We start from the raw sequence: 26,572 nt of genomic DNA, 5'->3' as shown, positions 1-26,572 counted from the left end.
CTGTATAGACAATATCAACACACACAAGCAATGATAGTCAAGCGCAAGTAGAAGAGTTAGGTTTGACAGGCTACGCTCCTCAGGTCCTCTCACCACACATTTAGAAGTTGTGTGACCATTCCCACCTCCACGTGGAGGGCATGTAACCCTCATTATCGCCATAGGAAGCCTTGACCAACATCTCGGATGGTGTAGATAGTGTACCGTCCCTTTCTATACACCTTTCCCCTTTTTCGGTCTATCCTCACGGATGAGCCCTACACCACACCATGAAAACCAGTCCACGTAACTTAGCATAAGCCAAGATCTGCTAATGGCTAGAGGTAAAATGAACATCATCATGGGGGCCATCCCTCTATAACAAACACTGCATGCCTCACCTCTCCCCTCCTCATCATATGCGCTTGATAACCCACTGTATAATCCCTTCCATGCGAATAGTTTATCCTACCTCAAGGCCTAATCCTTGGTTTGCATTTTGCAGGTCCCCCTACGGTAGTTGACATGGAGCACCCAATGCAGCTGGCTTGCAAGGACGCTATCCGCCATCAAAGGGAGCATGTAGTACAAGCTCCTCCGCCGGAACGCTACGTACCTACCCTTAAAATGTATGCAAAGAAACAAGGCCCCAAGAAACACCGCCCCAGACGTAGGCCAAAAAATCCCTAGGCCAAGGGAATAGAAGCTCAAGGGAGCACATGGGGCATGGCAACACCGGTCGTGCAGGCTCCCACCAGACGCTCGGGCACCAGGTACTCAAAAGAGGAGAGGGCAGCTCGACATAAGCAGGAATTTGACGCATTGTTTAAAAGCATTTTGGAAACAGTTGCAACCAGGGACTACACCATTCAAGTCCCGGTTGACATTTTCGTCGCCCAGCCTCACAGGAGCCCCTCACTAGCACAGCCTCAATCGACCAACCACCCAGACTCGCCCCGCCTCGTACAAATAGAGTAGCCCCATGTTGTATAAAAGGCATATCAAATGCTACTTGGCCATGACTTTTGTCTTTAAATGGTTAAGTGCTAACATATTTTCCAATTGTACAAACTTTTCATAATTGCGTTTAATATATTTCATGTATTTAGCAAAAGAAAAAGCTAATCAAGTGCATGTGATAAATATCTAAGTCAACACCATGGAATTCAAATAAGTGATGTCTCCTTGCATTGCACTGGTTTATTATAGTTACGGCATGTGCCATGTATATACTCTTATGAAGTGACAAGTGGATGCATGATGACACAGGTCTTTGTGTGAAACCGTTCAATACCCAAGACACTACAAGACCGCCAACCCCACGAAGAGCCGCGACAAAGCCACGCTTCCCAAAGTAAAAATCACCCTGGCCAATCACCCACATCGCATGGCCCAACGCATGATCATAACCACTATCTCTATCTGGGTTACACTCTACATCGAACACTCACAGCAGCTATTACCTCAATTGTACCAACATCGCACGTTCCAAAGAGGGTTGTAAAATCTCAAGTGTATCTCCCCATCTCAACAACTATTTCTCAAGACACAATCATCGCTGTAATATCCATTTCCTGAGCCTTTGAAGCTTGACATTTCCTAACCCATTGAAAGGCTGATAGCCTCAACATATTGCAATGGTTGTATTCAGGCAAGTCCAAAAAAAAAAAAAAAAGCACAAGAAAAAGAAACAAAAAAGAAAACGGAAAAGGAAAAAAGAAAAGAAAAGAAAAGAAAAGAACGAAAATATACGAAGCACCCACGATCATAGCAGAGCACCTAGGGGTCCTCAAATTAGGTACGTCCAGTGACCTTGGTCGACTGGCTCCATCCCTAGTCCCCTAGCCCTTTAGCATCACCCACAATTGTTCAGGGCACATCAAGGGCAAGACATACCTAGGGAGCTTATCTCACCTATGGTTAGACCTATCACCCTAACCCACTCGCACGATTCCCTCTTGCACTCTACCTTAATACCATTGCAATCAATTGTGGTAAGCACCGCATGAATGGCCATGAAAAGTACACCGTCCTCATCAAGCAAGTCCAATAGCTCCTAGCTACCGAAAGTGCGGTGTCCCTGTGTTCAATTATGCTACGTCATGCAGTCACAATGCAAAGGATGTCTCATACACCTTCACGTGTACTTCTTCTCAACATAGACAACTTTGCTTCATCCACACATTGTTACGAGAAACCAGGTGTGGTCTTCTAACTACGTAATATCTAAGTATGCACGAGCACTCACATAATATATGCACCAAAATATATACACATTTTGGGTCCTTAAATGCAGGACAATACTCTCAGCTTGCTTAGAGTTCGACCTGTCTCCCAAACTAATTGAACTATGTCTTGTGCACAATAGAGAAGACTAGCACTACCCATAGGGAAAGACCACCTATGAGAGGTTTTGAATTGCAGGTATTGAAGACTCCAACGAAAGTGTCATTCGCTCTTCATCGACACCCAACTCTGAACTCTTATCATTTATCATCCTGCAAGCCCGCCAAGAATCGTCATGTGCAAAATCCCGAACAAACCAACAGTTGTACTGGTCATCAGTGCAATCCCCAACAAAGAACAGCCCTACCACCAACTCCAACAACCCTACCACCAGCCACCTAGGTCACCAACATGCCCCCAACGACCTTCCTCCACACCACCACCAACACTCCTCCACAGCAACCACCATCGATGTCCCTTTCACCCACGTCTTCAGTGCATGCCAAAGCCTGCTACCTACGACGGTGAGTGCCATGGAACTAGCAATCGTCTAGAAGGAGGGTAATGTTAACCCTCAAACGAACAAAGGTGGAAAATCCGAAAAATCTAAAGCAGAAGACAAGGCCAAGGAAAAAGTGAAACGGAAGACGAAGGCGCGCCAAGAAAAATATGGAAACACAAGAAGTGCAGAAAAGTCCTAAATAAAGAAAAAAGGTGCACAAGGAAAGGCACAAGTCAATACTTTTGTAAAAAAGTGCAAGGGCACCATGATTTATTTTAAGAGTATCGGGCTCTCACCCGTGCAATTTGTAAATGTAAACGGACAGTGAAAAGGAAGCTAGGAAGATAGTAGGACAATGGGAAAAAGGGCCTAGACCATGGTTGACCATATAAAAAAGGGGATAAGGAGATGACCACCCAAAAGGGATTTAGGGTTTTGTATATAAAGTTCAAAAGTAAATGAGAAGCTCATTCTTGTGTGTGGCCAAAAGTGGCTCTTCTCTTTTTCTTCTTCTTCTTATTGTTCTTGCTTGCTTGAGCTTGTGCTTGAGGGAGTGTGAGAGTGTGAGGGAGTGAGTGTATGAGGGTGAGGGACCGGGGAGAAGAAGCTCTCCATCTTCTCCTCTCTTCTTCTCTTCTTTTCTCTTTTCTTGTCTTGCTCACGGCTATGGAGCTTGGAGCGTGAAGCTTGAGGATGGAGCTTGCACTTGGATCGTGGAGCTACCGGAGTGCGCGGGGGAGGAGGTAACTCGATCGGCATGGAGGTAAGCTCACTACACTCGTAGATATGGATGGCGCGTCGACTATATGAGAGGTAGCCATCAGTGCTCATCTTGGAATGCTTAAGGCAATAAGCGGTCCGTGGGTCTTGGCGGTTGATCGAAAGCTCCCGAACTCTCAAAGCCACACACGAGATTATTTTTAAAGGTAAAATGTTGCTTTTATCACCATACAAAAGTAAAATGAATAAACAAAGAGAGAGGCCACCTTTACGACCTTTTTAACTCCTTCCTTGATGAGGGGCCTCATTACCTCTTAGTTGAACCTTTCCTTTAGATTAAAAGTGTCTTCTTTTAAAATAATGTGGTTGTGATTGTATTATGTAAATGTTATGTAAATTACAATCTACTAAGTACAAGTAGCATTGATAAGCTTCAAAAGAACAACTCAAACATGGTTTTTCTTCTCCACACAGTCTAACAATTTCAATTGCAAAATCATCTGCAGGATGCCCTTCAAAAATGTCATATTTCTAACTACCCATATAGCAAAGAGAATGACACGCCTAATGAAATTCCAATGGGGAACAAAAACGGGATTCATTCTACCATTAACGCCCACCAATAGAGCTTGTTTCCAGGTGATGACATCATCAAGGCACAAGGGATCTATCCACTTTTGAGTCTTCTTCCATAATGGCAGTATGAAATTGCATTCCCTAAACACAAAGGCTGGTTACACATCGCCATTACCCACCCAAATTGCGCCCATGGTGGACACAAGAAAAGTCGACTTGGGCGTTTACTTGTCCACTGCCACCTACTTACACATTGGGTGGCAGACACTTTTCCTAGCCAATAAGTATCCATCTATCATCCATCTACAATCATTTACACATGGGCCACCACATATACATTGGATACTTCCTGAATTATCCGATAATCACATGTGAATGAAAGGATGCTATGGATGTTGATCATTATTGATATAATAATTAATATTTGAATACCTAATTAAATGCAATCATTGATGCTAGATAACACAAGTTCATGTTATTGACAAGGAAAAGGGAATACAATTCATAAAACTAGTACATATTACTGACATAATAATCCATGTTAATCATTATTGGCACAATAATTATTATTGCAATTCATGATTTACACAATCATTGACTATAAATATCACAAATTGATGCTATAAAATTTTTAAAAAAGACTAATAAAACTAACACAAATTAATATTGAAAAAGAGCATAAGGGAGTTGAATCCCTTCACCATGCTATTGAGGCATGGCTCTACCCAGCTCTCTGTAGTATAAAGGTGAAAAGAGGAAAATTTTATTAGCACACCACCCCTATTTCCACCTGCAATGCAAATGCTATAGAAGTTTACTCACCATTGTCTTCATTGTCGATCTCCTCGATAGAGTTAGAATCACCAAAGACTATTCTCACATTTGTGTTCTCCCTCTCTTGAAACATGACTCAAGCAATGTTGTCTCTTCGAGTTGCTCCCCTAAGTTGACTTCACCCTAGTGCTGGCTCCACTGCTTAAGCTCTTTAAATTGCTTGCATGTTACTTGTGTTCGTTAACATAGCAACCTCTACTAATCCATTTCTTAAACTATTTTGCTGGTCCATGTCTTGACGAGATGCAATTCTTTCTCTCTCAAGTTCCACTGTCACTTCACGTATCCGTGCATAATCAAAACTATCTCCATGCACAATGCATATATTATATAAAACAATGAATATTGCCATCATCTTTGGGACATCTTGTAAAAGCATGTCACATCTCTTCAATAATATATGAAATTGCACTTTAAGGATGCCAAATGCTCTTTCAACTGGTATATGACTACTTGATTGTATGTGATTCCAATAATAATGTTCCGGAGATAGTCCATCCTTACTACCCTTGAAAGGAGTAAGCATCCAAATGTGTGCAAAATAAGTACAATCACCTAGTAGACAATATTGTCCCAAAGCTCTATTTATGCATTGTTTTCCTAGATTTGAACATTGAAAAACATTCCAATCAGTCATAGTCCCAAACAACACAATTGGTTGCCACATTAATCTGCAAAATATCTTAGTGGAAGCCCTTCCTATTAAAATAATCTTTGTGGATTCTCCTTGGGACAATGATTGGGTATATGATTGCCATCTACTACATCCACAACATACGATATTCCTCAAAGGGTTTGAGATGCATCTACATATTTTTACATTTATTTTGATATTGGCCACTTTATGTACATACCATGCAATCTAGATGCAATCGGTACATCACAAAAGTCCAAGATAGCCAACTATGTAAACGAAGTTGAGACTCCATACAAATCAGCTATGAATCCCAAATTTGAGCCACTTGCCAAGTGATGTAGAGCCACACAGTCTCGCTTCTCAATAGATATTGCTCTTCGATAGTTTATGTTCTTACATTGTATTTGTGGTACTAACTTCACGACAAGATATTCAAATGTATTTCTACTAACTTATAACTTGCTTTTAAACATTCAATTTGAATAATACCCCAAAAGCCCCTGCTCCATAAAAGTTTATGGTCTAGGATAAGCCTAGCATGACCGTCAATTGTGCCTACTTCGATGACCTATCCTAGCTTGACATGCAACGTAACCTCAAGCCATGCACTCCATCAAAGGATGCAATTGCATACTATCATCGTATCCATCATCCAAATCACTTAACAATAGCTAAAACATTGCCACGACAGTAATTACAACACCGATGACACAAATTATCAAAAGACACTCATCGTCCATTTGCTTGTCAAAAGATATGACAAAACTTTATAAGACAATTGAAGAGAGATATATACGTAGACTTAAAAAACATACTTTTTAAAAAAGCTCTAAATTCATTAACTATTGAAACCATCATTCTTTTTTAAGACTTTTGATTACATCTAACAGACCAAATACAAAGGAGGCAACTATATCCATGATAATAAGCATGTGCTCTTCAAATGCTTTATTTTCCTCTAATTTTTTTTTTCCTTGGCTAACATTAATCGAGCGGTGCTAGCCATGTCACTGAGAGACTCTTCTTTATGTCCTTACTGCGTGCTCCTTGGGTGGTCGTTTGATCTTTGCCCGCCGATCTTTGAAGGGATCATTGGAGCCAATGCCTTCCTAAGTGTGTTCACCTAGTTTCCTTTTGAAGAAGACAAACCACCAATGGATGAGGCATGCGCATCACTAACAAGATTGGCACGATTCCACATATATTCATCCACAAGGTCATACCTTGACAAGTGATCTTGCAATCATTGTGCCTAATATGGCATTGTGGGTCTTATTCTTTCTATATGACTCATAGACACATCCCCAGTGTTTTCTACACGTCTCATTATCTTTGTCAAACTCCCAAAATAATGATGCTAACCGTATGGCTACCTTGGATCATATGTCCACTCCTTACTTCGACGGCTTTAAGAACTTCGCACTCATGGATCCTCAAATGTAAATGAGCTATATTGTCCATGCATCCTTCCACTAAGCAAACTTTTTTTTGTGGTTGTAGCATGATCTTGTGTCTTGGGTGCGTTTTTTTTATTATTTCCTTTCAACACCCTCTTTGGTTCAGGAGGTTTTGGCGAATCAAACACCAATGAAGTTCATCATGGACATTGCTTATTAGCATTTTTGGAATGTGGCGCCACTAGTAGTTGGGTCTAAACCACATCAACCTCATCACATATTTTTGGATTGCATCACATGAACTTATTGCTTGCTAGTTTTGTTGAGGTGGTGTTGACGAGGGGCCATATTGAGGACTATGTGAAATTGGACGAAGAATTATATTATTGTGCATTGTTGTAGGTCCATCTACACCTAATTGTCTTGGTCATTGAAATTGTGTGAATTGAGGATGAGAATTGATCAAAGGAGGGCGATTTGGAAACACATTTAGAGGAATACCCCCACCCACACTATGGCTTGGAATGTGGCTTGGAACACCCACACTTCGGCTCGAAAAGTACATAAGGCCATTACTGCATATTGCATCCTTGTTTATTTGAGACACGAACTATTGAAACTCCATGGGAGTGAATTCTTGTGAATCCATTGAGCTCCACCTAACACACAAAAATAACAAAACAATGGTAAAAGTTGCTTGTCCTGTGGTGGAAAGCATATTTGAAACTCATTACAAAAGAATGAGTTGTAGCGCTTTACTCACTTATCTTTAATCAATACAGTTATTTACAATATGTGGATGGACTAGGAGATTTATTATTCTTTACATGGTCGATCCACTATTAAAGTTTTCCATGTCGGTTTTCTAACTACATAACCTTATGCGACAATCTGTGTATGCATAATCAATGTAGACATAACTTTACGAGACAATCTGTATGCATGATCATTGCATGTATAATCAATGTATAATTAGTGTATACATATTCAAATCATGCAAGATTAGTCTAGACATAATCAAATGAAGCATAACCTATTTAAACAATATCAAGATATGCATAATCAGTGTATGTATAACCAATTTGGCACAATCGGTGTATAATCATTGTATGCATAACGTTATAAGACAATATGTATGCATGATCATTGTATGCATAACTTTATGAGACAATATCGATCGCAACATTAGTCTAGACATAATCAAATGAAGCATAACCTGTTTATACAATATCAATATATGCATAACCAATTCGGAACAATTCAATTTATAGATTGAGCATCAACCAATTGATCGTAATGTCTACATGAATAAACATGCCTGAACTAAAACAATTTTATGCATAATCAATTATGTGCATTCCATGATGCATGTGCAAAGATCAACATAACCAATTTATATGTAATCAGTGTACACATAATCAATTCATATGGATTGAATATGCGTAATCTCAGTTTGACAATCTACACATAATCAATGTAAACATACAAATCATACAAGATTAGTCTAGACATAATCAAATGAAGCATAACCTGTTTATATAATACTCATATAATATCAACATATGCATAATCAGTGCGTGCATGACCAATTTGACATCATTCAATTTATAGACTGAGCATTAATCAATTGATTAATGGGTCGATCATGCAATCCATTAATCCCAGTGCAAGAGAAAATTGGGAGAGAATATGTTTAGGCAATCTAATAAACACCAATTGATGTAGATTGGGAAATAGTTTATTATTGCGGGGCATTTAGATGAAAGGAAGAAAATGGGGAGGATTTCTTAAAATCAGTCCACAAACATCTCTAAGCACAACATTATTTTTAACGGTGCTTTGAATCATTTCTGCAACTGCAGAGTTGTAGAGAACCTGCAAATTCAATTAAATCCACCCTATTTTTTGCTTTAGAGTTAAGATAGTGGTCAGCATCATTTGGATCTTACCAATGAAAGGTGTTTCTTGTTGCCGGTCCACATCAATGAAGCATGCACACACAGGCCTTTACAGGGAAGGAGAACTCAAATTTCTGCAAGTAGAAGCCATGGTCTCCAAAACAGGAAATTTTCTTTGGGGAGAACAAATATAATGTTAAACATTCTTGGATTTTAAGAGGATGCATTGCAAATAATTATGCGAATCAATGATGCATGCAAAGGGCTGAAAATTTACATGGCATCCAATGCATGAGCCCTTTGAGGAAAGAATGCCTAAACAAGTTAGAGAGAGAGAACATGTTGACATTGGTGTAGGGAATAGAAAATAAGATAACACATATCAATTTATTTCAGCTTTAGTTTCTCCACCATGGATTTGGAAAGATTTGGATTACGAAAAATCAAAGAAGGATCTGCTTGAAGAGGAAGCTTGTTGCACCAAGTTGACCCCTCTCTCTTTCTCTCTCTCTCTCTCTCTCTCTCTCTCTCACAGAGGCCACCCCACTCTCTCCCTTTGGAAGAACAATCAACTATTGTCCGCAGTGCGAGATTGTGAAACTTTTAGACTGTAACTGGGTTGGCCATTAGTCTGCTGTCCCACCAAGAAATTCCAGGCTTTTCCAGTAAAGGAAAAGTGCCAAAGCATTCCAGGAAGCCATTGTATTATTAATATTCTCCACCAACCAGCTAAACCTCTGGTTTTCATTGATGCCAACACAGGCAACACCTTACCAGGCCCAGTATCTTTTGGATGATATGCGTCTAGGAAGTTGAGTGCTGATTTACTCATATATTTAGTTTCAGCATCGAAGGTGCTCCATTCAAAACTGCATATTTATTAAGTGCATACCTTTAAGCACACCTCCGCTAACAAATATATGCATAACATTTTTGAAAATTGAAAAACGCTAAAAGAGCTTCACTAAATTATTTTTAAAAACACTAAAAAGTGTTTCACTACATTGTTCTAACTTACATGGTGAACTGCTTTCAGGAAATAGCTGCCAATGACTCTATAGATTTGAAAGGTTACAAAGAGACAATCAAAACAAAACGATGGACTTAAGTCTCCCATCAATCTATCCAGTTCACCTTTCTTGAATAGGATGTAGTGTTTACAATTGTATCCGATATATCTAAAATGGGTACTTTTTTTTGCTTAACAAGAGAGAACCAAAATAGCAATCCCATGGATGCAACATTACTATACAAAGGTTACATGTGCAATGAGTGTTTTTGGCAGCACATACTCCATATAAGCATCAAAGTTTGCCTTTATAGCCCATGCACCAAGTCACTTTCTACATCGAAATCTACACTTTGTGCAAAACTCCTACACACAACTTGGCGTAAATTTATTGCTAAGGTATAACGTATATCTACTGTTAATACTTCACATATGAAATCAATAACAATCATTCGTGTTAAATAACTATGAATATCCAAAGATATTAACTATATTATTATGCAAGGTAATATATATAATAATATAATGTAAGTATTGTGATTAATAAGTATTTAATTAACATATGCTTTCAATTTTTTACTATATTATTAATATTAATATGCTCAAGTATAACACATTACTTAGTATTACTTAATATATTACATTAATCATGTGATTGCATGCGATATGTAGAGCAAAATCTGATCCAAGGGGTCTCTAATCCCTCCAGAACTACTCCCTTCATCCCATCCGGACGCTAATATGCACCAGCAAACTGCAACCGAGCAGAACTAACCTTAATTCTATTCAATAGAACATTAATACTTTGTCCTTCGCCCTGTGGTAGCACCATCTCCTGCCATCTCAGCAAGCTTCTCCAAAATCTGACATTGCTCTACCAGTTGGTCATAAAGGGGCTCTTAGCTACTGAATGCTACAGCCACAATCAGGCTGGTTGTATTAGACATGATGTTCCTGTAGCTCTTTCATGTCAGTTGTTCTTTTGTGCCTACAGAGATGGAACGATAACAAAGAAACAAACCTTTAAATAGATACAGCTTGCCTTTAACAACATGCTTTTAAGATCCCCCACCCCAAATACAAAGAAATCGAGAAAAGACCAGCAAAATTTTATATCTGGCTCATTAGAGGAAACCCTAATGAGTTTTACTTGGGCCTTTTTTGCCTGCTTCTCATTTTGCATTCAAAGCACTCATGGGTCGTTTTGTCCTGTTTAGGAGCTTCGCTAGCAGATGTTACTGATGAATCCGTGTCTGCGGCAAGTGCCTGACATAAAGCAGTGTTTTGCTTTTTCAGGTCTTCTATCTGTTCTTGATGTGTAAGAAGCTATTCACATGCACAAGAAACAACCAAACAAAACAAAACAAAGATAAGACGAACAAATCAAGTCACAAACTCAGTAAGCTTAATTTTGTTCTCAAAGCCACAAAGGCAAGGTGATTTGTAGCTTACTGTTCGAAGAATTTTGTTCTCAGTTTGCAATCTCTCAACCTGCAATAATTTGATGAGACACTCCCAGTTAGTACTGGAATAAAAGCAAAGAAACTCAATAAAATTGTAGATATATCTGGAATAATTCAATAAGACACTGCCAGTTAGTACTGGAATAGCAGCTATAAACTCGACAAAATTTGTTAGGATAATCAGTTACATCCTGGAAACATGATGATATAAGTGCATTTAGCCAGGCTTCTATAGTAACCTAGCTCTCGCCTGTAGACGGTGTCTACGTAAAGACTTTAGAGATCATATTAATGGCTCATCAAATTTTGAGCTAGTTTTTCAGGTGCAAGATACATTCAGACCACACTCATGACAAAAGCAGGCAGTGTAGATCAAAGGTGCACCAGCACTAAGTATAAGCCTGTTTCCATTGGCTCAGCCAGATGTATTGATATCTGCTGCTTTCTTTTTGTCATTTCCACCTAGATATAGACATACCTTTCTAACTATTTGTTGAGGCAACAACATATACCAGGCCTCAAATTTGGAGGGTGCCAAACTTTTCATTTGGAAGGCATCAGAGCAACTCCCCTTTTCTTTTCAAAGCGATTGGAAGAGCATGTAGCTAAGTTTTAAATTGACAAAAGGGTAAAACCCCCTTTTGAAAGGTGTTCCAGCCTTCGGCATGACATATACCTATACATAATTGCAATTGAAAAGATTGTGACTATTTTAGAAAACAATCCATTCCCAACACCAACCTCAGATAGTTGCCCTGACGGAGACTTGCCAGTGCCTTTCGTAGGTGGAATCTGTAGAAACCCTTCGAGCATTTTTTCTGTTTGCAATGGTGCATCAGTTTTCTGGAAGGTAGTGACTTCCAAAGCTTCTGCTGTGCCAGATGGCAAGCTCGGAGACTCAGCATTGCTTTCCTCATTACTGGAATTTATCGAGGCTGATTTCACTCTTTCATTCACAGCATGAATGCATTGCTACAAATCCAAAATGTGCATCCTTCCATCATTAGTGAAAAGGCATCAATATCAAACGACCCAATATAAATGACCATCACAGCTGCCTACTAGACGAGTTGAAGCAAGACCTGTAACAAGAACAAAGCTCCCTTACATCAATTGCATGTTTGAGTTGCTGTGGAGCTCCAGGTTTGAGAGCCAATCCTGTAGATTCCACATCAAAGAGACAGGAGGTTAGGCACTAAACAGATGGGGCAGAATTATATTGGCATAAACACCCCAGAACGGGACTGTATTGGAAGAGCTTCAAAACCCTGAAAGAAAACATTAAATGTGCCGGGGCAGCAACCAAAAATCTGCAATAAGAACAGAAATTATCGCAGAAAGCCCTGCAAAAGTAGTCAATGTTTTAACACTTTGGAATCCACATGGACACCAATTTCAAGAATCGTTATCACTAATTTGAGCAGATGCCAGTCTTAAAAAAAGAGTTTTTGGTGAAAATTTTTAATCCCAAAAGTAACATTCTGGACAATATTTGCATCCAGTCATTAAACTAGATTTCCATAGAAGAGCTAGGGGCAGGACCAATCGTGACAGCAGATCTCCTCAAACAATTACATATTTACACAATTTAAGGGATCCCCCCCAGCAAAGATTACCCAAACTAGCATGTGACTGATGGACACACATTGGTGGTATGCGGCATACATGGCAGACAAATGGATGCAGTTTTGAGTATGGTATCGACACCAAAGCTTGCAAGGAAATGGTATGGCCAACTAGAGAAACACAATGTGCAAAAACAGTGTGTGGTGTGATAGTGCGCTATACGCACAACGAATCCCAAACATCAGCAGCAGTAGCAGCCCACCAGTGATGATGATGTCATGAGCAGCAGTGAAGGGAGGGGAAACCAATCCTCCGGGCAGCAGAATGTCGATGCTCTCTCCGGGAAGTAAAGATGCAAATCAGTTTGCCAGAAAACAGCTGCACGAACAGCAGATCAGTGAGGTAATGATGATATCAGCTGGCATCCCTTTGAAGCAGCAAAAAGTACACTACATGATGAACTCAGGTGCAGAGTGCACTGCTCCTAGACTGGTGGCGGCTGTATAGATCGGTAGGGCAGCAGCTGGGTAGGCTGGTAAAGCACTCTAGATGGCTGGAGATGGCTTCAAACAGCAGGTGATGACCTCCAGACAGCAAGTGATGATCTCGCCACTGATAGTGACACTTGTGGGCAGCAAACAGGCTGGAGACACTTCCAATAACAGGGCAATAGCTCTGAATGATGGGCAGCAGCTACAGATGATGGCATGGCCAGTTGGAGGAAAGAGTGATGGCTGATGGCTGATGGCTGAGAAAGCAAGAATGCAAGATGAAGTGGAATGCCCACAACACACACTTATAGAGGATTTTTGGGCATGTTTCGTACCATTCAAAAATAAATCCCTTTTATTCCCAACTCATCGATAGCGAAGGGGGGAGGAAAAACACCCAAAGAAGAGTGAAGGATATGTCCAATTGATCCTGACCACGTTGGTGGCCAATAGACCAATTCTATAGTACTCGGTACCTTGGATCCGCATGGGTACTCCCTCCACTGGTACTTCAACTTGGGCAGAGGAGGTTCCCTCTAGCTTTCCCTCCCACTTTGAGAGGGGGTGGCTTTCTTCTCTTGGTGGTGACGGGATTTTGATTCCATTTTGCTTCACAGACACTATTATTTTTATATATTGTATCATCATCTCCATCATCAAGACGACTATACTTGTAAAAGGGCGCTTGGGCACGTGAACAATTTCTCTACAAGGGCATTGTCCAAGTGGCACTATTGCACAACATTCTCCATGAGCATGACATCTTGCATTGCTCATTGCTTGCAATGGTACAAACATGGGCTCTAGCTCCATGCCATGCTCCCTGTCCAAGCCCTTGGCCTAGCTCCATGCCTTGTCCCATGACTACATCCTTGACTATTATAGTTTCCTTCCCTAGGAGGATTTCGAGGAAAGTTAGCATAGGCATTCATTCCCCTGTTGGGGCATTGAGTGTGGAAGTGTTAGAAGTGGTGCAACAATGGAAGCATAGACAAGTGCTGAAATAAACTGTTGTAACACAAGACAAAAGAGAAAGAAAACAAGAGAACAATGCAAAGGAAGAGAACTCAGAGATGTACTCTGGAAATGGAATCCATATACCAAACATGAGATAGTCGCATACAACAGTGAGTCACTAGCTGCGTGGGCACTGGCACTAGCTCCTCTCACCAACAAGAAATCCATTTGCTGAATGATGATGATTGAGTAGGAGGAAGAGGAGCCCTGCTATAAATAGGCAATAAATATCCCAAATACAGCAGCTGGTCAGTCAGCTGGCTTACTGGCATAAAGTGCCTAAAATGCCATAAATAAATCACTACAATAATGCCTAAAATAATGATAATGTGCCCAGCCCTAATAGGCATGCATAGACTCGCACATAAGCTGATGATCCTACTAATACCCTCTCTCAAATCATGGGTAATCTAATACAATACAACGACAATGACTCATCGTAGTCCATACAACATAGAACCACCAGAGTAGAACCATGGATACCCAAGCATGGGTGATCAAGCCACCACCAAGGTACCTTGGACAGAACCTAATATCAATGTCGATCATAGCAACTCCTAAAAATAGAGAAGGACCATAACATGTCTCTGTATCCATCATCAAAGTCTCGCAATAGCATACAAAACCATCCTATCAAAAATGCCTTTGAACTTATGTGACCATGGATTTCCCATCTTTGGCCAAGACCGCCAAAGTGTCCCCTCATGTGAGCACAAGATTAGAAGCAAATCCCACTCTTTATCAAATACTAGCTCATCATGAACCTGGATGTCAATCCCAACTCCAAGATTTGAACTTGCCAAACTTTGATCGTTGCGTCACGAATATCCCTCTTTGAAACCTATGCACCTGTATACCTATATAGATAAGGCTCGAATACCCCATCTCACCACCCTCTCATACTCCCTCTTTGGCACTTGAGAGTCATGAGGAATGACCGCATTACCTACGCAACTGAGGAAGGGGCCACCAAGCCCTTCCTTTGAGCTAAAGAAGCACATCCCGTCTACACCTTGGACTTCGCCTTGGTTGAAGAATCGGAGTTAAGAGTATGAGAAAAAGGATGACTCATCGGAGGAATCCGCATCCTGCTTCTTCTTCTCCTCCTCCTTCCGTGAGGCTGCTAACTCCTTGCAGTCCTTCCACAAAAGGCCTTTCTTTTTTTAGAAATACATCGAAGAATAGCAGAATAGGCATGCACATCATCCGAATCCCATGTAAGCACAGCTTCCTCATGGTTGGTCTCATCAAATCTTCAAGAAGTGAAAAAGGATGCTAAGGATGGGGAATAGCTCCATAAACAATGTACCAAATCCATGTTTATACAAACCAGACTTTCATCACAGCACTCCATGTAAGATAGTCACATCAATGTAACTTATCATCTATCCACAAACAATGTACCAAATCCACGTTTGTACAAACCAGGCTTTTATCACAGCACTCCATATAAGATAGTCACATCCATGTAACTTATCATCTATAGAAGTGCACGGAGGAGCCATATGGAGAGGATAAGAAGAGAAGATAGAGGATAGAAGGTATACAAAGAGAGAAGACATCCAATCAAACAACAAAGACTGCATAATAAAAGAGGTCACACGCAATATTCACAAGCTGATCACAAGAACACAATGCTGCCAGCACCAAAATCTGCAAGAAAACAATTAGAAGATGTCACCCAGCAGTAGAGGTGTCAAATGCTGAAAACGCAGAAAATTTGGGTAAAAAACAGCAGACAACAGCAACACGAGCTGCCAGATGCAGCAACACGGTCGCAATTTGAAAACACAAGTCTTGTTGGGCCTGACGTCAACTGACACTGCATTAAATGCAGAAAGTGCAGGAAGTGCATGCAGCAAACAGATCATTGAGCACCAATAGACTAACACCTAAAGAAAGACCTGAGATCAACAAAAAAACCAGCAGCAAGAACCTAGATCCTGCAATCTCATACCATGTCAAAAGTGGCGCAGCAATGGAAGCATAGACAAGTGCTGAAATAAACTACTGAACACAAGATACAAGAGAGAAAACTGAAGAACATTGCAAAGGAAGAGAACTCAGATATGTGCTCCAAAAATGGAATCCATATACCAAACACGAGACAATTGCATACAACAGTGAGTCACTAGTTGCGTGGGCAATGGCACCGGCTCCTCTCACCAACCAGAAATCCACCTACTGAATGATGATGATTGAGGAGGAGCAGCCCCACTATAAATAGGCAATAAATATGCCAAATACAGCAGCTAGTCACAAAATTCCTAAAATGCCATAAATAAATCACTACACTGATGCCTAAAATAATGATAATGTGCCCAACCCTAACAAGCATGCAAAAACTCTCACATGAGCTAGCAATCCTATTACCAAGAAGTGGCTTGGTTAGTTGCATTTAAAGCAACACCACTTATTATTCCAATTCTTATTGTTAGCATTGTTATTGTTGCCATGGTTCTGGGAGTACTGGCAAGATTTATGTAGCCTTGGTTACCTTTGCATTACACCATACATTGGCAATTTGTTCTTGTAAGCATGAATCTGTACACCCTTTATCCCTTTTCATTTAGAGAGTGGTTTTCATCATTGACACCTACGGGTAGTCGAGATAGCTTGTCCGTTTTGTGATGTGTTGAGTCTAACCATCCCTTTCATTCTTCCCTTGGGACACTAATCACTTGATAGGACAAAAACACTAAATCAAACACCCAAATCTACCTTTGCAGGTCTTAGGCCACTAGCAAGCCAACAAGCACCCTTTGTCCGATGCCTCGGCCTCTCTCAGATGATCACTTGGACTCCCTGAAACAATCTCCTATGTACTCTTGATAGGTCATTATGCAGCTAATAAGCACCCTTTGACCAATGCCCTAGCTGCTTTGGTGTGGGACAATGCCTTAGGGTAAATACAAATTGGGCTTGAGATATCTTCACTATCCCTTCTTAGTTCCAGTTTTGGGCTTGAGAGGGGGTGTTGAGCTTAAAAATGCATTATAAACTAATCAGCCCTTAATTGCAGCCCCAAAACTCAAATTACCAAACTTAATTAAAAAAGAAATGCCCTCCTATTCCACGAGCCAAACCCTAATTTAGGAAGACCTACCCATCTATAAATATACAGGCTGCCCACCACTCAACCTTAATCCTATTTTGCAGATAGTTAGCACCTATCTCTATTGTCCACACCCGATTCACAAAGAATATCTCAATTCAAGCTGTTATATACCACTGATTTACACCTAGCGCCTGCTGTCCAGCCCTCTCCACCTATTGCCGATTGTTCTCAGCCTATCTACATCAGTTAGCTGGCTGTGTTTACTGCTGTAGATCATCTGCCAGCCTATGTTTGACTCAGATTTGCTGCCGCCTAGTGCTAACATCATCTTCCACTGCTGTGTTTACTGTCCAGCCTTGTCCTACAGCTTGCCACATCATCCATACAGCTGCATTTTGCTGCAGCAACTGTCACCCAACTGTTCTAGACTGTTTGTCACTGTTCTGCTGTCCATGTGACACTAATCCAACCTCACACTACTGCATTTGGTGCTGCCAAACATCTCTGGAGGCTGCCTGCTGCATTTTGGGATGATCTATTTGTGTACGACATTCTCTCTAGCTCATACTCTCTGCCTCAATCCTAGAGACAAGGGAGTTTGGGGGCCAGTATTCACTTGCATAGTATGCCTGCTACATTGAGCATCGTATAAATTCAGTATTCATTCTTTCATCTTCAATGTTCATTGCCTCTATGTTACCCTAACCCTAATTGTGTTCTTTATCAATCTATGCTTTGTCGTATGATTGTGTTTGTTATCTGTAGACAAAGAATTTATCTACATCTTCTACCCAATTTTGAGACCACCTCTAGGACAGGTCTAGCCTTTATTCCATTCCAGCTTGAAATACCTTCTTCAGCAACACCGATAATCCTCCATCATTGGAGACTCCAAAGGCCCTGACTGACGAGTTTTCTCATTCCCCATCTCCCTCAGAGGGGAGCCCAAAGGGGGCCCTAGAGCCCATTCCTCCAACTTCAAAGAGGAATCTTCTTCCTCCAATTTCAAAGGAGGTTACTACTCATTGCGCAGTCCTTTGCACACCTTGGCCAAAACCTTTTTCACTCCTCATTTACCCTTGGCTCAGGTGGTCGTTTTTGAGCTGCCCTCTCAACTATTGACACCCAAGATCTACAAGTTCTACCTCAATCAAGGCCTTGGATGTTTCAACCATGACTTGGTGGTACCATCGTTGTGCCTTAGACATCTTGTCCAACAAAGAGAGAAGGATAGTGTCCTCACTCTCAAGGCCTAGGATCAAGCACACCTTTGTATTCTTATCAACATGGAAACACAGAACTAGTGACTTCTCTCCTGAGCTCAAGTTTCATGCATTATCAGCTCACCTTATCTACTCTTTTACCTCACAAGTTTCCTTTCAAATGGAATTCTTGGCTTACAAGTGTTACCCTCATCATCGATTATCTTGCCCCTAATCTTCTTTGGGGGCTCCAACTATCTCAAAATATCTCCCTCACTCCTTTTAGGGCAACTTTTTCGACCTAAGAGGGTATATTTGTTGAGCAAAAAAAGGTCCATTACACATTAAATCTATAAATAAATAGTATGCTTAGCCATTCAGCATCTTATTCTTTACAGCCATCAATCTGCTCCACCCAGTAGCTGTCCAAACCTCAGCTCACTGCTGCCATACCCTCTACAACCCTAGTGACCTGCTACTTGCTGCAGCCCAGTCCATAGGAGATGCATCGACCAAATTTGTTGATCTTGTCACGAGGACGTGAAATTTCATTGCTTTGCTTAACATTCGATTAGAAGTTAATCAAAGGTGCTATTCTCACTTGCACGTATCAAGTGCAGTTTAATTATTTCACAGTATGGGAACCAAGACCCCGAGATACCAGTTGGTGCTAAAGGCAAAAGTTGTAATAAGTTATGCCTAACAGGTACAAGGTGGTACCTGGTGCAAGTTTGAGCCTAGACCGATTTATTGGCCAATAATGTCAATAGTGACATTAGAGACTAGGTATCAATTAATTAATTTAATGCCAATCTAAGGGTTAATAACTACTCAAGGATACTTCGAATACAAATTGTCCTAACCATTTTAATTCTTGGATGGTGGAATTAATTTTTTGAGCACTAGAAAGTTTATTTTCAGAATATTAATTCTGAATATTAAATTAATAAGCTGATTAACACTGGAAAATGGGATTGAAAGGTTGCCACTTGGCAAAACTTGCCCATGCAAGTGGAAAAAAAGGTTTTAGGGACTGGTGGAAGTCTATTTCAGTCATTGTGAGAGAGAAGGAGGTTGTTAGAGAGCAAAGAGAGGCTATTGATGTGATTTGCAACCACTAGGGGGATCAGTTCTACGACATGTGATAGTAGCCCCTCCAAGAGTAGGTGACAGCAGCCCAAGGTCCTTCTAGTGCAAATGACAACATACAGGAGGGGGCACCAATCTTTCTAGTGGTCCTAAGCTATAGGAACAACTTCCATGGCTGTTTGAGCAAGGCAATAATAGCTTTTCAACGTTCTCGCAATGAAACTCTGAAATTTCTCTCTCTACAACATTCTCTCTCATCCCTTAGCCATCTCTCAAGTTATCTCAGCATTCTCCAACAACTTGAGGCATCAAAGGAAGAGATTTCAATCAATCTTTGCTCTAAACCCAAATTTCCAATAAAAATTGGGGTTTGACAACCACCTCGGGATGCATGCTCAGATGAGGGCCTAGAACTTGAATTCCAACAACTGAAATTGAGGAATTTCAGGGAGATTCAAGAGGCCAACCAACCAATACCAGGTTTGGGGCTGAATTTGTCTTTTAAGAAGCAGGGTAAAGACCAATCCCCAAGCAAACCAAGGGGCAAATTGATTTAGAGGCTTGCTCGTCAATTTTGACACCAAGAGACACTTGAATTAGTGGAGGTCATAAAATCTCGGTTGTACTCCATCCATTTGCAATAAAAGTTAAAGAAATACCGCAAGGGGCACCAATTTTGGGGCCAACAAACTATCCATTGTCCAAGATTAAGTGGTAACATTTGCATTTTCAGTTTATGTGAATTTTATGCTTGTTGTAATTAGTGTTAAATCAAGTTATCACCACCCTATCTGACGAGAAAGGCTGGTTTCATGGTTCCATTCCTGAAATACCATCAAGTCTCTTGAATTGGTGGGCCCAAGGCAGCTAATTGAAGATCAAACGCTTTGCTCTAATGCCGAAATTGTATTCAACTGAGCATTACAACAAGAATATCTTCAAATAGTGACATGGAATCAAGTAGGGATGATGCCTCTTAATCTGAAAATTCACGAAGTGTTGGAGAAAATGCAATGTCTGATCTTGAACAAGGCATGTAGCATGGACAACAAGTTGATAATGTTGGTTTACACTAAAATGTGGATCCTTCTAGGCATTTAAAAGCTGATGACCAACAAGAGGCAGAAGGAATTGATTACCAATTTAAAGAGCACCTAAAGATAGCAATTGAAAGGTTTATGCAATTGACAAATGATCCTCAGTTCATGTGCTTTTTGAACCCTTTAAAAAAGGGCAGCAAAGGCAAGAAGAGAAAATCATCTTCAAGAGCTTCAGGACAACAAAATGCATCGAAGGAAGAGCCAATACAGCAACATGATGTTACAAACATGGATAGTGAGCATAAGCAAATGATGCTGGTGGGGCAACTGGAAAATCAAAAAATCAAGGAGATTCTAAAGGAAAGAAGCCCGAAACATTAGTGGGATTAGTGTCCAATGTTGTTAGTGATCACCCCAATGATGATGCTTCTGACTTGTGCAGAGCATGGGGTAAAATTAGGGATCCGCATGCATTGATTTTCTTTGATAATGGTGCACGAGCCAACTTCATCTCTGTTGACATGGCCGCCCGTCTAGGCACCAGAGAGGATGAGATGGGACCCATGGGGAAAGTTGGAATCACATGTAAAGCCCATGCAAAGCCCGTTGCACCGCTCATTGGAAAGCTTCGATTACATATACAAGGATATGTGGACAGCGAAGAGTTCTCCATTGCTCCACTTGAGGGTTGTGATGTATTGCTTGGTATGCCATGGTGTCACCGTATACATGTTGTGATTGATTCTTGTGCAAAAAAAGATCATTGTTCAGCATAAGGGAAAGGTACTCACACTTGATGTAAAGTTGAAAGGTGAATCTATCCTTGTTGCATCTATAGCTGCCATTTCTAAAGGAATGAAAAACCATATTTCGGCATGCTTGGTTTTTATTCAGGATAATGGAAACATGTCTAAGTTAGAGAAGGATCGCATGTCATTTCTGAAAATCTATACTAATTGCTTCTTTCAGTCACTTCCAGGGCAGCTACCACCTGAAAGGCCAGAAGATCATGACATAGATCTTATGCCTGGAAGTAGCCCACCTAATAAGCCACCCTACAGAGTCAGTGCAGCCCAACAAGAGGAGATTATGAGTCAAGTAAATGAGTTGTTAGAAAAAGGGTTGATTCAGCCCAAAGCTCATCTTCTTTTTTTTCTCTAGTGCTTTTGGTGCAGAAAAAGGATGGTTCATGGTGTAAGTGCATTGATTATCATGCTCTGAACAGGATCACAATAAAGAATCGCTTTCCCATTCCTTGGGTCGATGATATTATGGATAGATTGCAAGGGGCAACCATATTTAACCGTATAGATTTGAAAAGTGGATATCATCGGATACACATTAGATCGAAAGACGTGCCTAAGACAACTTTTAGGACATCTTTTGGATTGTATGAATTTCTTGTAATGCATTTTGGACTTACGAATGCTCCTGCCACTTTTAATCAGATGATGGATCGTATCTTCAGGCCACATAGAGGATTTGTAGGCACTTTCTTTGATGACATAATTATCTATTCAAAGAACAAGGCAAAGCATAGAAAACACTTGGATATTGTGTTCAATGAGCTGCATGAGCATAGGCTGGTTATCAATGACAAGAAAAGTGAATTCTTCTTGCATGAAATCCACTTTTTGGGGCTTATTGTATCAGCTGATGGTATTGCATGGACCCTGCAAAGGTTGAGGCAATACCATCATGGCCACCTTTGAGGAATGTGCATGAGATCTGCAACTTCTTGGGTTTATGTTTTCACTACAAGAAGTATGTACACGGGTTTGCTGAAATTCCATCTCCATTGCATGCCTTGTAGAAGAAGGTTATGCCATTTAGATAAACAGTAGTGGAAATTTCAACATTTGAAAAGTTGAATGAAAAGATTACTTCAGATCATGTGCTTGTATTGCCCAATCTAAGGAAGTCATTCATAGTTCAATATGATGCATGTGATAACAGCATTGGGGCTGTTCTTATGCAAGACAGCGGAGTTGTGGCTTATGAGAGCCGAATTCTTCCCGGAGCATAAACGAATTTGCAGGTCTGTGAGAAAGAGCCCTTGGCTGTAATTCATGCATTATCTACGTGGAAACATTATTTGTTGGGGGCTGATTTTACAGTGCAAACAAACCATTAAACTTTGAGGTACTTTTTGATGCAAACAAAGTTGTCAGAGAAGCATATGATGGGCAAATTTTCTCTTTATGTTTCATTTTTAGATTGTACATATTGATAGTAAAAAGAATGTTGTGGCTGATGCACTATCACGTAAGCCACAAATTTCAACCGTCACCATGGTTTATCACATTGAGTTGGATGCCATGAAATAGCCATATGTTGCTGATTCATACTTTGCTAATGTTGATGATCAGCTTTGCAAGGGCCAAAGGCATGAACACTGTGTGCTAAGAGATGGATTTCTAATGATGCATGGACGATTGTGTGTCATAAAGCAGTTAAGGCCTAGAGTTATCACTGAAAGTCATACTCCATATGCAAGACACAAAGGTATTGATGCCTGATTGCAAGGATTTTAAGTGGGAGGAATATTATGAGGATATGTATTTTTGAAACCTCACTTAACATGTGGATTAATTTTTAATCGCATGGTTAAGTAAATGTTACACATGTGAGGTGTAACTGGGGTTAGAGTAAATTTACGAACCCGGGACCCGAGAAAATCATAGGATATCAAATATAAAAGTTGCTATAAGTTATGCCATACAGGTAGTTGGTGGTATTCGGTACCAGTTGTTGGCCTAGATCATTCATTTGGCCATTAGTGTCAGTTGGTGACACTAGAGAAGTGGCGTTTAATAGTACCTAACGCTAATCTAATGGTCAAAGATGGCGCTGACACACTCGGGAATGGAAGTTGCCTAGCCAATTTAATTATTGGCCAATCTGATTATTTTTTAGGACACCAAAATAATTATTAGATTAATTTTCAGTATTTAAAGACTAAAAATTAATATTTAATTATGGATAATGCTGAAAAAACTATTTGGAAAGACTGCCACTTGTCAAAAATGCCCATGTAAGATTTAAAAACGTCTTTAGAGACTAAAGAGAGGCATTTTTAGTGTATTCAGCCTGCAAGAGAGAGGGAGGAGATACTGCTGGTCTAATTTGCAGCCATTGGAGGACCTTCAAAGGCAACCAAGGGCAGGAGAAAACCAATCAACAGCAGGTGACAACATCTACAGGCTGTTGAGACAGAACAGCAACAGTAAATGACTGATTTTCTTCAATTCTTTGCATCTACAAGCTATTGAGACAGGGCAGCAACAATAAATGACAGATTTTCTTCAGTCCTTCGCAAAGAAAGTCTGAATTTTCTGTCTCCTCAGTATTCTCTCTCATCTTCTAGCCTTTCCACAGCCTTGCTCCGAAGATTGTAGCATTGAGATCACCAGAGGCTGAGAAATATCAGATTTTTCTACTACAAACCCTAATCTGCAACAGAAATTAGGGTTTAGTAGCAACCTTGGAAAGCGTGCCAGAAATTGGAAGCTCCAAGACTTAGATTCAACAGGACTGAAGCTGTTTTAAGCCTATTCAAGTGGAGGGACCAGCAAATCATTGAATTTGGGGCATTTTCCATCTCCATCAAAGTGGGTGAAGACCAATTGATTGCCCAAATCAAGGGACAAATCGGATTGAAGACTTACTGGTCATTCTGGACAGCAAGGGGAGTTGGAATACCGAAAAGGATTGGGAGAATCCCATTGTACATCAACCTTGTCTTTAATCAAGTTAAATAAATACCGAAAGGGGCGTCAGTTTTGGGGCTAACAAGGTGTCCAATGTCCAAGATTATATGGTAAAGTGTACTTTTCAGTTTTGTGAATTTGTTAATTGCTATAAATAGTGCATAATCAAGTTATTTACCACCCTATCCGAGAAGGAAGGCTGGTTACAGCTCGTCTATCATAAGGACTGTTGGAACTTGCGTTTTTGCAGCCTAGCTCCTCCTCCATCACATGGCATCACTTGTCTATCACAAAGGCCACTGGGACTTGCGTTTTTGCAGCCTAGCTCCTCCTCCATCATCTAATGTCATCATTATTCACCTGACGTTAGCATCTGGGCTGCTCTCCCTACATTTGACGTTTTGATACTTTCGGATTTGCGTTTTGCTGCCCAAGTCACTCCCCGACATCAAAGGACTACAGTTCTCGCTCCCTCAACAACTAGTGATTATCTTCCACATCTCCGACTGCATCAGAGGACTATAGTTCGCTCCCTTAACAGTTGTCCTTCACCTTTCAGTGATTACTTCGATAGTCCACTGCTCAGAGGACTATAGTTCGTTCCCTTCACTCTGCAAATTTCCCATAGGTGTGTTGCCACCTAATTCAGACAGAAGAGTACAGTTATCTACTACGCTTCAGCTCCGCTATATCAGCTTTTCTTCTCATAGCATGATTCAGTGCATCATCACAGTGTTCTTCTTGTGTTTCTGAGTTTCTCTCCTCTCTTAGTGTTTACCAAACGTACTCTGTGCTACTACCTGTAAACCCTACTGTCTCTCTACACCATCGCTTATTTTGACATGGTATCAGAGCAAACCTGTTATTTTTGACATGGTCTCAGAGCACAAGAGCTCAGAGAGCTAAAGACCCTATGCATCAAAGAAGGCAAAGACAGGTTGCGGGTTCCGCATCATCTATTGATTTTCCCCTTCATTTCCACTATATCACCAGAAGAGAGAGATACTCTTCTCTTTCTCTCCCACCCACCATTCCTTTTACAAGTTGGCACTTTAGTGCTATGACTTCTCCACACGCAGATGGATAGACCACTGGTGCTCCTCTTCTCGCATCACTGGAACCCCCACCGATGCTTGCCAACATGGACCTTTGCTCCCTACCCTGCTAGAGTATATGCATCTACCCCTAGGTACTCGTTGTGCCACCTCTCCCTTCTAGGCTACAAAGTTTATTTTGCATGCTTTCAGCTATTTAAGCTCAAGGCAATAAGATGCATCCAATGTATACTAAGCCCTTTCAAGCCGCAGGAGGATCGACTGGTACCACAACCTCCTTACAACCACCACAATGTGTTACAGAGGTTGCTTCTACTTCTTCTAGGGTCTCAGAAATGCCACCTCGATAACTTGCGGTTCTGCAATCCGCTCCCTTGACAGACAGCGACCTTTGCCCGCTCTTGGCTCAGACTGAGCCACCCTTTTCCCCACCCTCGACTACTCAGGTTTGAGAGGCCACCTCCAGGAGTTCTTTGATATCTTGAATACCCTAGATACCTTCTCCGGCACGTCCAACGGCACTTCCTTCGTTATCAAATGACTCCGAATACGTGATCCATGAGTTTTTATATTCCCTATCTCTTATAGAGAGGGCTTTAGAGGGGAATGTACTCTCTTTGCCCTTAGAGGAGGCTGTAAAGAAAAATACCGTAACATAGAAACATAAACAGAAACCGTACGACAAAGCACAGATTGATAAAAAGAAACACAGTTAGGGTTAGGGTTAGAGTAACTCAGAGACAATGAACACAGTGAATAAATGAAATGATATGACTACTAATAACACAATGCTCATACAGCAAACACACTCTGCAATGAATGAATACTGAACCTTGAACTCCTGTATCTCTAGGATCAGGGCAAGGGTAATGAGCTGGAGAGTGTGTCGTACTCCGAACGGATCCCTAATTGTAGCAAGGCAGCCTCCCGATGTCGAACACCAGCAAACGCAGCAGTGAGAAGCTGGATCTGATGCAGACACCAGTGAGGAGAGAGAATGTTGAGAGTTGAAATGACCTATTTTTTGGCTAATTTTTGTTGTTTTTGAGAGTTGAATGGTTGATTTTATAAGATGATTGATTAGTTTGGAAGTATTTTGAGAG

General features: G+C 40.8%; 1 protein-coding gene across 1 annotated transcript in view; it reads right to left on the bottom strand.

The window, feature by feature from the left end:
- Window positions 1–10,780: 10,780 nt before the first annotated feature.
- The window catches only part of LOC148031920 (dynamin), a 115,192-nt gene continuing 99,400 nt past the window's right edge, over window positions 10,781–26,572 (bottom strand). Inside the window, exons 4-7 of the mRNA XM_087684000.1 lie at window positions 12,350–12,399; window positions 11,983–12,213; window positions 11,231–11,269; window positions 10,781–11,104 (exon numbers count right to left, since the gene is read on the bottom strand). Of these exons, the coding sequence (XP_087540126.1) occupies window positions 10,925–11,104; window positions 11,231–11,269; window positions 11,983–12,213; window positions 12,350–12,399 (500 nt within the window). The 3' untranslated portion in view covers window positions 10,781–10,924. The remainder of the gene's footprint in view (window positions 11,105–11,230; window positions 11,270–11,982; window positions 12,214–12,349; window positions 12,400–26,572) is intronic.

This window comes from Lygodium microphyllum, chromosome 8 (assembly GCF_053477565.2).
Source record: "Lygodium microphyllum isolate KBCC chromosome 8, Lygodium_microphyllum_v1.1.10, whole genome shotgun sequence".
Lineage (NCBI taxonomy): Eukaryota > Viridiplantae > Streptophyta > Polypodiopsida > Schizaeales > Lygodiaceae > Lygodium > Lygodium microphyllum.
This window is presented reverse-complemented; position numbering and strand designations above follow the sequence as displayed.